This window comes from Xyrauchen texanus, chromosome 1, assembly GCF_025860055.1.
Source record: "Xyrauchen texanus isolate HMW12.3.18 chromosome 1, RBS_HiC_50CHRs, whole genome shotgun sequence".
NCBI classification, from domain to species: domain Eukaryota; kingdom Metazoa; phylum Chordata; class Actinopteri; order Cypriniformes; family Catostomidae; genus Xyrauchen; species Xyrauchen texanus.
This window is the reverse complement of record NC_068276.1, coordinates 46,837,547-46,851,838: the sequence shown is the minus strand read 5'-3', so window position 1 is coordinate 46,851,838 and position 14,292 is coordinate 46,837,547. Positions and strand designations below refer to the sequence as shown.

At 43.1% G+C, this 14,292-nt stretch overlaps 1 protein-coding gene across 1 annotated transcript in view; it reads left to right on the top strand.

Moving 5' to 3' along the window:
* The first annotated feature begins 12,184 nt into the window (after window positions 1-12,184).
* The window catches only part of ppip5k1a (diphosphoinositol pentakisphosphate kinase 1a), a 39,384-nt gene continuing 37,276 nt past the window's right edge, over window positions 12,185-14,292 (top strand). Inside the window, exon 1 of the mRNA XM_052131842.1 lies at window positions 12,185-12,663. Coding sequence (XP_051987802.1) covers window positions 12,514-12,663 — 150 coding nt within the window. The 5' untranslated portion in view covers window positions 12,185-12,513. The remainder of the gene's footprint in view (window positions 12,664-14,292) is intronic.

Here is a 14,292-nt window from a genome sequence, read left to right as displayed (position 1 = left end):
GTAAGTCTTTTAATGGTTCTTTATAATGTGCAACCATACACACACACACACACACACGTAAGCACAGGAACGCTGAGTTGCTGTACGTCCGTCTCCCTCTGCTCTGTGGCTGCTGGCTTTTTATCCGCTCTCCTCGCTCTACTGTAATTAGAGACAGGTGTTAGACATAATTTAGCTCAGGTGAGAGCGCCCTTACCGCTTTTCTCTCCCGGACGGGCGCTTGACCACGCCCCCGCTGCCACATACCCCCACCGCCCGACTCAGGCCGGGGCGTCATCCGGCCTGCCTACCACTCCCCCCATTTCTGGAGAGGAAGTCAGCGGCAGCCATCTGCACCCCCGGTCTGTGGACCACCTTGAACTTAAAAGGCTGGAGGGCCAGATACCAACGGGTGATCCGGGCGTTAGTATCTTTCATGCGGTGGAGCCACTGCAGTGGGGCATGGTCCGAGCAGAGGGTGAAGGCCCGCCCCAGCAGGTAGTACCGGAGGGTGAGGACCGCCCACTTGATGGCCAGACACTCCTTCTCCACGGTGCTGTACTTAGTCTCCCTTAAGGAGAGCTTCCGGCTAATGTACAGCACCGGGCGCTCCTCCCCCTCCACCAGCTGCGAGAGTACGGCCCCCAGCCCTCTGTCTGAAGCGTCCGTCTGTAATAGAAAAGGGAGAGAGAAGTCAGGTGCATGCAAAAGCGGCCCCCCACAAAGTGCAGCTTTAATCTGCGTAAACGCCTGTTGGCACTGCTCCGACCACTGGACCGGATCTGGAGCCCCCTTTTTAGTGAGGTCAGTCAGCGGGCTGGTGACGTCCGAATAATTAGGCACGAATCTCCTGTAATAGCCAGCCAGCCCCAGGAACTGCCTCACCCCCTTTTTGGTCTTAGGTCTAGGGCAAGTCGCAATCGCCGCGGTCTTATCAATTTGGGGACGCACCTGGCCATGACCCAAGTGGAACCCCAGATACCGTACCTCCACACGCCCAACCGCGCACTTCTTAGGGTTTGCTGTGAGCCCCGCCCGCCGCAGCGATCTCAGGACGGCCCTCAGATGTTGCATGTGCCGCTGCCAATCATTGCTATAAATGATGATATCATCTAGATAAGCAGCGGCGTACGCGGTATGCGGTCTGAGGATCCGATCCATGAGTCGCTGAAACGTGGCTGGTGCCCCAAACAAACCGAAAGGAAGCGTTACGAATTGGTGTAATCCAAACGGCGTGGTGAAGGCTGTTTTCTCGCGGGACATTGGTGTCAAGGGGATCTGCCAATAACCCTTTGTTAAATCCAGGGTCGAGTAAAATCGAGCAGTACCTAACCGATCGAGCAGTTCATCAACACGGGGCATTGGGTACGCGTCAAATTTAGACACCGCGTTGACTTTTCTGTAATCCACACAGAACCGAACAGACCCATCACTCTTAGGAACAAGAACAACCGGGCTGGACCAATCACTGTGGGATTCCTCTATTACGCCCATATCAAGCATTGCATCTAATTCTTCCCGAACGATTTTCTTTCTATGTTCGGGTAAGCGATAGGGGCGGCAACGCACCACCGCGCCCGGTTCGGTCTCGATGTGGTGCTGTATGAGGTTTGTACGGCCCGGGAGAGGGGAAAACACGTCCGCAAACTCCTTTTGTAACTCAGAAACCTCTGTGAGCTGCCGCGGTGAGAGTTGGTCTCCACAAGTGACCGGAGTGTTGAGATTGTAGTCTTTGTTTATCTCCGGTCCGAGCTCCGCCCTCTCCGGAACTACCGTGGCCAACGTCACAGAGGCCGCCTCCTCCCTCCACAATTTCAGGAGGTTGAGGTGATAGATTTGACGCGCGCCCCCTCTATCGGTACGTATAACCTCATAATCGAGATCCCCCACTCGTCGTGTGACCTCAAAGGGTCCTTGCCACTTGGCGAGTAATTTAGAGCTCGATGTTGGGAGTAATACGAGTACCTTGTCTCCCGGTGCAAATTCCCGTAGCCGAGCACCCCTGTCATACAGCCGGCGTTGGCGTTCTTGAGCTTGGAGCAAATGCTCTTGTGTTAATCGCCCCAGTGTGTGGAGCTTTGCTCGAAGATCAAGAACGTATTGAATTTCATTTTTGGCATTAGAAGGTCCCTCCTCCCAATTTTCACGGATGACATCGAGGACACCGCGGGGGCGTCGCCCGTACAGCAGCTCAAACGGGGAGAACCCGGTGGAGGCTTGCGGGACCTCTCGTACCGCAAATAACAGGGGGTCTAGCCACTTATCCCAATTTCTAGCGTCATCGTGCACGAATTTACGAATCATGTTTTTGAGCGTTTTATTAAACCGTTCCACTAGGCCATCTGTCTGAGGATGGTAAACGCTAGTGCGAATCGATTTAATGCCCAAGAGCTCGTAAAGTTCGCGAAGTGTCCGTGACATAAAAGTTGTGCCTTGATCGGTGAGGATTTCTTTCGGAATCCCCACCCGGGAGATTATCTTGAAGAGTGCCCCTGCAACACTACGTGCGGAGATGTTGCTCAGAGGCACTGCTTCCGGATATCGCGTCGCGTAATCCACTAGGACTAACACGAAGCGATGTCCGCGTGCTGACCGTTCTAATGGCCCGACGAGGTCCATCCCAATTCTTTCGAAGGGGACCTCGATTAATGGTAGAGGGCGCAAAGGCGCTTTTGGGGTGGCCGGTGGGTTTACCAGCTGACATTCGCGGCACGCCGCACACCACCTGCGGACGTCACCGCCAATGCCCGGCCAATAGAAGCGGGCTATTAGACGGAGAAGTGTTTTTCGTTCCCCTAGGTGACCGGCCATAGGATTATAGTGAGCCGCCTGGAAAACCATTTCCCGACGGCTCCGTGGAATCAATAATTGTGTTACTTCCTCCTTTGTTTGGGCGTCCTGCGTCACCCTGTATAAGCGATCTTTAATAAGCGAAAAATACGGATATGAGACGGCGACACCCGGCCGGAGTTGTTGACCATCGATTACTCTCACTTGGTCAAAGGCGTGCTTAAGGGTATCATCCCGCGACTGCTCCAAGGGGAAGTCCCCTCCGGGAATTCCCGGAGAGGAGGAGCGTCCACCTCGCCCCTTCCCACGTCACTCGGAGCAGTCGAGGACGGCCCTGGCTCCGCCTCCCCCGCCAAAGCATCGCACATCACACACCCCTTCACTCTCGCGCAGGACCCATCCGCACAAACTCCCTCCAATAACTTTCTAAAATTCGGCCAATCCGTACCCAAAATTAGCGGATGGGTGAGGCGGGGACTAACCGCTGCCTCTACACTATGTTTTTCTCCCCTGAATTTGATCGCCAGAGTCACCACGGGATATTTGTGAATATCCCCGTGTACACACCTTACCCTCACCAGTTTAGCTGAGCCCAAAGCCCCGGGTTGAACCAAGCGTTGGTGGATGGTGGTCTGGTTACAGCCGGTATCCAACAAAGCTTGGTATGTACCCCCTGGATTCTTACCGGAATCCGGTACGCTCCAGCCCGATCGGGGGCAGCCTGTGGAGCATCGGAGACCCGTACCACCGCCCCTATTTCCATCAGCGGGCACTGATCCCGGAAGTGGTCCGGGTCTCCGCACCTCCAGCAGACCGGCCCAGACGCTGCGGCCGCACCCGTGCTGGCGGGCGCCCCCACCTGAGGAGGAGAGCGGCTGAAGGATGGAGAAGGGCTTGGTGGGCGTTCCCAAGACCGGGGAGCTGGGCGCGCGAACGCTCCACGCCTGCGGGGGGCAGGAACGGACCCTGGGGAGAGAGCAGAGCGAGAGGGAAGAGGGGAGGGAAAAAAACAGGGGAAGACACAGGGAAAGGGGAGACAGACAGAGAGGGCTCATCCGCCCTCGGAATCGCCGCCATGTGGTCCTCCGCGAGTCGGACGGCTTCCTCCAGCGATGCCGGGCGGTGGCACTGGACCCACTCGGCCGTCTTCTGGGGCAAACGCTGAACAAACTGCTCCAGTACCACCTGGTCGATTAGTTCCTCGACGCCGCGGTCCCTCGAGAGCAGCCACCTCCGACAAGCATCACGGAGCTGCTGGGCGAATGCAAACGGGCGGTCGGACTTATCAAGCTTCAAGGCCCGGAAGAGCTGGCGACTTTCTTCCGGGCTTCGACCAACCCGTTGCAAGATGGCCTTCCTCAGATCGGGATAAACCAGGAGGCTTGTTGCCGGCAGTTGTTGCGCCGCGAGCTGTGCTTCCCCGGACAAGAGAGGGACTAGCCGGGCTGCCCACTGGTCTTGGGGCCACCCCCAAACCTCCGCCGTTCGTTCGAACAGGTCGATGAATGCTTCTGGGTCATCTGCCGGCCCCATCTTCTGTAACGCGGGTGGGGGCAATGTGGCGCGGGTGTCCGGGGTCGCGGCTGCGGCTGGAGCGGCCTCCTGGCTGAGGAGGCTCCGGATGGCGTGCCGGTCCTCTGCTTGAGCCCGCATGATCTCGAAGAACCGACGATCCTGGTCTTGCCGGAGCTCAAGCAGGGATTGTTGGTGGCTCTGATGGAGTGTAGCGAGGGACTGGAGGACTTCCGTCAGCTGGGAGGACTCTATGGGGCGACTCTGTTCCATCATCAATTTTTCCCGGGTTTCGGCACCAGTGTAACGACCTTCTCAAGGAGGACAGGGAAACTGGGGATCTGGCACAAGGTAAGTCTTTTAATGGTTCTTTATAATGTGCAACCATACACACACACACACACACACGTAAGCACAGGAACGCTGAGTTGCTGTACGTCCGTCTCCCTCTGCTCTGTGGCTGCTGGCTTTTTATCCGCTCTCCTCGCTCTACTGTAATTAGAGACAGGTGTTAGACATAATTTAGCTCAGGTGAGAGCCTTACCGCTTTTCTCCCGACGAGCTTGACCACTGCCACAAATATATATATATATATATATATATATATATATATATATATATATATATATATATATATTAATCATTTAAAACCACATGATTGCAACAGGCTCCAAAACAGTTCAGACAGTCAAGTGTTTACAACTGTGTAACATCATTTTCTTCTAAAGGCACTTATTAAAGGGATAGTTCACCCCAAAATGTAAATTCTCTCATCATTTTCTCACCCTCATGCTGTGCCAGCAATGCCTCAAGACATTCTTTGTTCTGCTGAACACAAATGAAGATTTTTAGAAAAATATCTCCACTCTGTTGGTCCATTACAAGTGAATGGTGGCCAGAAAGCATGTAAAGGCAGCATAAAAGTAATCCATGACTCCAGGGGTTTAATTAATGACTTACTGACTCACTAGCGATATGATAGGTTTGGATGAGAAACAGATCAATATTTAAGTATTAACTATAAATCTCCACTTTCACATTCTTTTGTTTTTGGCAATTTGCATTCTTCATGCATATCACCACCTACAGGGCAGGGATAAGAATTTATAGTAAAAAGGACATAAATATTGATCTGTTTCTCACCCACACATATAGCTTCAGAAGGTATGGATTAATCCACTGGAGTCGTATGGACAGAGGTGGATAGGTTCGTGCTACATTTACTTGAGTAACGTTTTGGGAAAAAAAAAAATACTTTTATGACTGTTTTATGGTGGGTACTTTTCACTCTTATTCAAGTAAATTTCTGATGAAAAATGTACTTTTACTTCATTACGATGGGTAACGTTCCTGTCGTTGCATTCACAACAAATTCACACAGCTGCACACTGTCACTCAATTGCGTTCAACTCCACAGCAGCAAGCCTGAAAAACAAACATTTCTTCACCTCACAAATGCCTTCATTTTACACCAATACAAGAATATATTTCAAGATTAAAATTGCAGCTCCAACTTAAGAAAACACTATGAGGTAAATTTGAGTGATTGTGTTAATGTGGGCTTGTCTGTGTCATGGTGATTACTCATTCATTTTCAGCATGAATCTGTAACTGTGGGCTCTAAGACCTCAGTTTCTAAGTTTAAATTTTTATATCAGTGCCTACAGTGTACATTGTAAACAACCGCATTAAGTGCGATTGTGACACATGCACAGATTTTGACAGGTGTGGGAGGCTTTGTCTTATGGACAACACGCTTCCAAACACAGAGATAAGGTGCAATTTACTCCTAGAGTTCAGAACTAATTATCTAAATTCTTTCGACACTGAAAATGCTGGAACTACACTGAACTAAATTCAGGCAGGATGTATAAAGCTGTGAAATAACGACACAAAGGCATGAATAAACCATGATCTTGCTTCAGTGTAATTATACATTATATATCATTTGAGAATGTGTGATATTGTTCATGTTTTTCACCATAATAATTACTAGAAAAAGGTTTAAAAGAAAAGGCATCCTTTAAGTGATATTTCAGCCTTTATTTAATATTATATCCTCTTTTCCCTGCCCTGATGTTGTTCCAAACCTGTGTGACTATGTGTTTTGAGGAAATCTAAAAATATTAGACAGAATGTTAGAGACTGACAGTCTCAGTCACCATTCCCTTTAAAAATATGGAGGGGGAAAAACATGCAGTGAAAGTAAATGATGATTAAGGTTAGTATTATGTCTAACATTTCCTTAAAGGAATAATTTTCCCAAAAATGAAAATTCTCACAGCATTTACTCACCCTCCTGACATCCCAGATGTGTTTTTTTCTTCTTCTGCTGAACACAAATATTTTTTGTAGAATATCTCCGCCCTATTGGTTCAAAGAATGCAAGTGAATGGGTACCAAAAAGTAGAAGCTCATAAAGCACATAAAGGGAGCATTAAAGGAATTCAAATGACACTGGTTCAATGCATGTCTTCAGAAGGGATTTGATGGGTGGGCGAGAAACAGATAAATATTTAAATCCTTTTTTATTAATAAACTCCACTTTCACATTCTTCTTGTGTTTTTGGTGATCCAATTCTTTGTACATATCGCCACCTACAGGGCAGGGAGGAGAATTAATGGTAAAGAATGACTTCATATATTATAAAGTTATAGATATTTATATGTTTCTCACCCATCTATCATATTGCTTCTTAAAATCACTGGAGGTATATGAATTACTTTTATGCTGCCTCTATGTGCTTTTTGGAGCTTAAAAGTTCTGGTCACATTTACTTGCATTGAATGGACCAACAGAGCTGAGATATTCTTCTAAAAATCTTCAACTGTGTTCTGCAGAAGAAAGAAAGTCATACACATCTGGGATGGCATAAGGGTGAGAAAATGTGAGCATTTAAATTTTTTGGTGAACTATCCCTTTAATTTGATGCATGTAAGAAAGAAGTCATATGGGTCTGGAACAACATAGTGATGAATGATGGCAATTTCCATTATTGACAATAATATTAATAAACGTATTACTATTATTAATAATCATTCTGTAATGCATGTGAAATGTGTATCATGTACAGGAATACAGGAGAGTAAACACCCATTATGTTGTATGTGAAAGTAAATATAGTTACTCACTACTTGAGTATTCTTTTTATTGGATACTTTTACTTCAACTTGAGTATTTTTTTTAAAAGTAATTGTACTTTTACTTGATTAAAGTTTTTGGCTACTTTACTCAGTCACCACTGCATATGGATTGCTTTTATGCTGCTTTTATGTCCCTTTTGGAGCTTCACATTTTTGGTCACCGTTTACTTGCATTGAATGGACCTACAGATCTGAGATATATTTCTAAAGGTCTTTGTATTCTGCTGAAGAAAGAAAGTCATACACATCTGGGATGGTATGAGTGTGAGTAAATGATGAGAGAATTTTCATTATTTGGTAAAATATGCCTTTGAATGTTTGGGCAGTGAAGACTCAAGTTTGTGATGTTTAGCAAGCAGAATTTTCCCCCATTCATTCATTATGCAGGTCTTCAGCTGTACAACTGTACAGGGCCTTCATTCCCTTATTGAGTGCTCTATAATGCACCACACATTCTTGGAAGGCCAATCTATCACCCACACACATTGCTTATGGAGCCATGCACTTGTAATCTGGTATGTGGATTGCTGCTGTCCTAAAATATAGCACAGGTTGAATAGAATTTACAAATCACTTAATTTTGTTTTTATTAGCATTTTCCATACTGTCCCAACTTTTTCAGAATTGGGGTAGTGCATTATTTTGCATTGTAATGGCTTAAACGGCATTGTTGTACAATTGGCACTGTGTAATATGGCATTCTCGTGTCTTTGTCTCTTTTTCCACTCAATTACTCTATAAGGGTGGCTGGGTTGGATTCAAAACTGTGAAGTTTAAGAAAAGGTTGTCAACAGTAGATTTCTTTCCAGCGTGTGCTGAAGAAATATCCCTCCCTAACCACCTGTCTGTTCCATAGCTACAACGAGAGTTCACAGTCTCCAGGAGGACAGGACAGTAACATGCCACTGCAGAAAAAGACTTCAATTTAAAGAATGTATTGCAATCATGACATGGTCAATCTGAAATCAACAGCTCTAATTTAATGGTTTTGCCTGTTTTAAGACAATGTTGTATTTAGTAATAGGCTGTATAGTTGCAAAACTCTTCACATTTGTAAAGTCATAAGGGGAATGAATGTGAATACAATAAAATGAGTTTAGACATTTATTATACATTGAAGTTGGCTTAATTGTTTTGAGGTCTCTGGACCTTCCTGACTGAACAGGCTATTAAAATGTCTTTTCATAATTTAAAAGGCAGTTTGCTGGAGCTAACACCTTTTAATTTTGTCAGTTGTGGGGTGGGCACTTGCTGTTTTGTCTGTAACCTGAAATATCATTGGTTATTCCCTTTTCCAGGAAGTTAGTTGTTATTGGCTCCCTTTTATTTTGAAGAACCATAAACTTACCGGTTCTTCAGGAGAGCCAAGGCTTCATCAAAGGACACTGCATATTAGTCATTATTAATTTATTTGTTGCTAATTCTTCATATAATAGGGCTGATGTAATTTTATATAATGTTTGTAAGTACTGTGTATCATTGCCAGACACTTTAAAATATTAAGTTGACCAGCTAATTGTTGCATTCCTGTGATGTAACTATAGAACTTTAAGAACTGCTATTTATATATAATATAATATACAATCTGACTTGTGTCTTTGCAGTTGTAAGACACTTTATAATTAATTGAAAGGCTGTGAGACCAGGAAAATAAATCATAGCCTTAGTAACAGGAGGATAAAACGTGTCTGTGTCTTGGTGACTTTAAACCATTGATTTCAAGTTGCTATGGTGACTGTCTTTAGTTTGCATAATGTATGTCACTTTAGTAAAAAAAAAAAGTAAATTAGAGTACATAAATAAGCATGCAATATAAACATCCATCCATCCATCCATTGTCAACCGCTTATCCTGTGTACAGGGTCGCGGGGCAATATAAACATTTTAAAGAAAAAATATTTTGTTATCAGCCTGGATGTTGCTGTCTTGTCAATATGAGTGGTTGATTGTTTTATTTTGCGTTCCCTACCTACACGTCACCCACAGCTATGCCTTTAGGCCTGAACTGTGCCTAAATTGTAATTAATAGCTGTAGTTTACCACACCAGGGGCATTTTAGACTTTTTCACAGGATACTTTTCAGATGACTCTTTTTACATCATTGCTGTCAAACAAAAGCATAGTCAGCAGCTCCATCACCCTGTAGCTCAAGACCGGTTGCCCACTGAAGCTAAGAAGGGCTGAGCTGGATGGGAGACCACCTGAGGAAAACTATATATATATATATATATATATATATATATATATATATATATATATAGATCAGTGAGAATAACCAATATTTACGGTTACAGACAAAACAGCAAGTGCCCAACCCACGACTGAAAAAAATTAAAAGGTGTTCGCTGTAGAAAAGTTTGAAGAATGATTTTGCTCGCACGGCAGTTGCGCGAGAGTTTTATTGCATGTGCAGTAGATTTCGTGCGCGCGAGTTCTTCCTTTTTCCTCGCGTGGCTTAAATCTATCGCACGTGCGAGCGTCAATAACGCGCCCGGATTATTGGCATTTATTTGCCGCATAGGGAACCGTAAATACTAGAGTGGGAAAAAAAACTGTTTTCATTGCAGACGCACTGTGTATTTTTTTTGCTGGTAGCTGCTGCCACATACGTCCCGCCTTCATACCGCCTCGTCTCAGCAAATGCTGCTCTCTCATTGGCTAAACCCTTTGTTTATTTTCGCGTCCGAAGTCAAGTTCGGTTCCATTAACAACCTGTCAAATCCGAGGACTGCTGTGAAACCGTCAACGCCGCCTTGCATTTTTACGTAGCAAGTCGTCATTCGAAAAAAAGAGAAAAAAATGCCGTTTAGCAACGCGTTATGGCACGAAACTAAAGAGCTATGATATCCTTGAAACTGAGTATAATCTGCTTCGGTTGTTGTTTTGTTGAGGTAAAAAGAGAAGAGCGAGCTAACGAATAGCCGTGTCGTTAGCTAGCGCGAGCCCACACAGGCTACTCACATCTTTCCTTACATATTTATAAATGGCAAGTACACTTTTTTTATGTATTTATTTTATTTGTTTTTCTTTGTTGCTTTCAGCATTTTATGTGCATGTTGTCATGTAATGGATGTTGTTATGCTTGACTGCTCATGTTATTATCTTTGGGAAAGCCTGTGTTCTCTGGTGTAGTGATTTGAGACCGTTACCTAGTAACTTAATACGTGCACATGTAACACAATATTTATCAAACTCGGCACCAGCACATTCTGTGCTTTGCACGTATGTACTTTGTGACATTTCAAACTAGTCATTATTTGTAATTGAGTGCATTGTATCGAATATATATTATGCAAATGTAGGGCTAATGTTCAGGTTATGTTTGTGCTCCTTAACCAATTGAACAGTTGTTAGATGAGCTCGTAATACTTTTAAACTTATAATGCTTTGTGCAGCTGAGGGATAATCGTGTTAAGTATACAATCCCAAATAACAGACAGCCGTGGCCAAAAGTATTGTCAGTGACATACATTTTGTGTTTTGCAATTATTAAAAATGCATCTGATCACTCTGCACAATAATCTAGAGACAATGTGAATCAACACCACAACAACTGAAGCAGAAAACTTTGCAAAACACAAAATGTATGTAAGAAAGTTACAACATTTTCTTTTGTATTTCACAGAAAAAGAAAGTCATACAGATTTTTGGAGCAACATGACAGTGAGTAAATGATGAGGAAATTTCATTTTTGGGTGAAATTTCTCTCATCATTTACTCACCCTCATGACATCCCAAATTTATTTGACTTTCTTTTTTCTATAGAACACAAAATAAGATTTTTTCTTTTAAAGAATATATGAGCTCTGTAGGTCCATTCATTGCAAGTGAAAGGTTTCCAGAACGATAAAGCTCCAAAAAGCACAAAGATTTACAGTAAAAATGACTTAAATGTTTATCTGTTTCTCACCCACACATCATATCACTTCAGAAGACATGAATTAAACCACTGGAGGCATGCAGATTACTTTTATGCTGACTTAATATGCTTTTTGGAGCTTCAAAGTTCTGGTAACCACTCACTTGCATTGGATGGACCAACAGGGCTGAGATAATTTTAATATTACTCAAGTTAATTATTGAAAATAATTCCATATCAAGGTTTATGTATCAACTGACGTTAAAGGTGTTGTAAGCTGGTTTTTGTGTGTGTGTGTGTGTGTGTGTGTGTGTGTGTTTGTGTATGAAATGAGAAGCAGAAAATGACCCTATTCCCTGAAAGATATCAATGAAATAGGTTCAATGAAACATCACACCTGTCTCTGACGGCACTAGTTTCTATAAATGGTGATAAAAAATTGCAGTGGGCTGCGGTCAGTTTGACGGTTGTCAATATCATTTTAAGAAGGCTATTTTTCTACTGTTGCTTTTTGCTACGGGAAGACCTAGAACTGTTAAAATCGCCTATAGCACCTTTAAGTGTAAAGTGGTGGTTCATCAAGTTTGCAACATATTACATGTTGTTGTTTTTTTTTTATGGCTCAAATTTATTTTTAAATCTCTGAGAACAGACCCTGTGGCCAGTCTAGAGAATTTGCTAACATGTGGGCTTAAGCTGTAACATGATTCCAGGCATGATAATTACAATTTGCTTAATTCTGTTTGTTTACGAGGTTTACAGTAACCATCAGCCAATCATTTTTGAGCTAAAATGAACATCAGGCTTCTTACACGTGTCAAATTTTACATGTCCATTGGCTCATTGGATCGCTTTCCTATCTAGCATGATTATATGTTTGTTTGTTTTTTTACAGGAAAGAAGATGCTGTATTTTATCATTCTGTTCACTCAACGAGGAGCTGGAGAAAGATCCTTTGTGAAATAAGCTTGGAGAAAAAGCAACCTAGTTTAAGAAACAATGAGTCATCAGTCTGCCACTTCACATCCATCTCAATAATTTTTACATGCACTTGGGCAATCCTTATCCAACCTGCCTTCAACCTCACTCATAAGCACACTACCGGTGACCCCACTGCTGCTCCTTCAGGCTGGGTACGGAGCTGGTCTGGCCGTGTGCCCCTCCAGCACTGCGTGTTAGTGTGAGATGGAGCGGCAGGAAGCAGGTGGTCGCTGCCGCTGTGGACTGTAATGTCAGAGCCCAGCAGCCCCGGTGAGAGCCAGCGCGGCGCTCCCAGATTCTTCGTGGGCTGCGCAGAGGATGAGAGCGAGGGCCTGGACGATTTCGCCAGCATGAGGACAGAAATAGAGCTGTACGAAGATGACCTGGAGGACAACTCGGTATGGATTGAGTGCAGAACAATTAAGGGTCTGGCCTAATGGTGGTGTAGGTAACGACAGTTGATGTGCTGGACATCCATAACAGACATCATAAAATCACTCTCTTTTAGTGGTCGTCCGTTAGGGAAGTGTTACTGAATTTTATTTCCATACTGTGATGGGCCCAGACATAGAGGCTAAAAGAGATCAAAATGAATACAATTCCAGATGCAGTTTATTAATTAACCAAAATTCCAAAAAATGAATATTTGGTGCAGAATGTGGGACTTTTAACTACAAAAAAGGGGCTCATATTTTGAAATGATGGAGACATTACGATGTCAGTTACAATGCTCTATATTTAAGTCCTTACCAAATTACATTTTTTATAGCCTATATAATTGTCAAATGAAGAGTTTTGTATATATAGATATTTCACCTGATGAGGTTTAGTAAGAAATAAGGGTTATTTTTTTAAAATTATTATTGTTACAAGACATTAAGTTGGAGACACGATGTATGTGCTGACAGGACACGTCTCCATATAGTTGCATTTATCTTTGCATGTCCTCGCTTCAGTGTAGAACACTTGATCATCTAATTAAAATAACAAAATAAGCAAAGTGAAGATACAAATATGGAAGAATATGGTCAACAATGAAAGATTTAGATACAACCAATCCCTGTTAGTCACAAATAAAAAAACTATTGCTATAGATTTTTATTGATAACTGATAGTTCTAAGAAGTCGCAGTCAGCACTGATTAATTGGTAAAATCGATGTGTATCAGTCTAGCTCTACTTGTTCCAACTACAATCCAGTACACATTGTTAAATTGCAAAATTTTCAATGTGACGAATAGTTGACTATGGGCTGTTACTCTTGAGGTGAGCGTTAAAGGAATAGTTAACACAAAAATGAAAATTCTCTTATCATTTACTCACCTTCATGCCGTCCCAGATGTGTATGACTTTCTTCAGCAAAACACAAATGAAGATATTTAGAATAGTATGTCAGCTCTGTTGGTCCATACAATGCAAGTGAATGGTGATCAGCCCTTTGAAACTCTAAAAATCACATAAAGGAATCAAATGTAATCCATATGACACAAGTGTAAACACTATAACTTCAGAAGTATATATACATATCTTCAGAAGTAAAATAACAGGTGTGGGTGAGACCAACAGAGCTCAGATATTCTAAAAATATTATGGTTTGTGTTCTGCAGAAGAAAGAAAGTCACACACATCTGGGATGGCATGAGGGTCAATACATGATGAGAGAATTTTCAATTATTCAATGACCCAAAGTCAATTATTCTGCTGATGCTACAGTTACCACAAGTACAGCATGTTCATTTCAAGAAATTTTGTTTTTTATTTCTCGTAAAATGCAGCTGTTTTTAGAACTACTTCATGACACTTCTGTGAATGTGGCTTTCTTAGAAACAGCTCAGCTGTATTTACCAGTGGCAAAGTGATGCACAACTGTTATTCAGTCAACACATCTAGATCTACTTCACTGCTATACAGTTATATAAAATAAATAAACACCCATGGAATGTGTAACAGCCAATCAGAATCAAGTTTTCAATAATGCCATGGTATTCATTTAGTTTTTTTTGTTATTTTAGAATATTTTTTTATGCA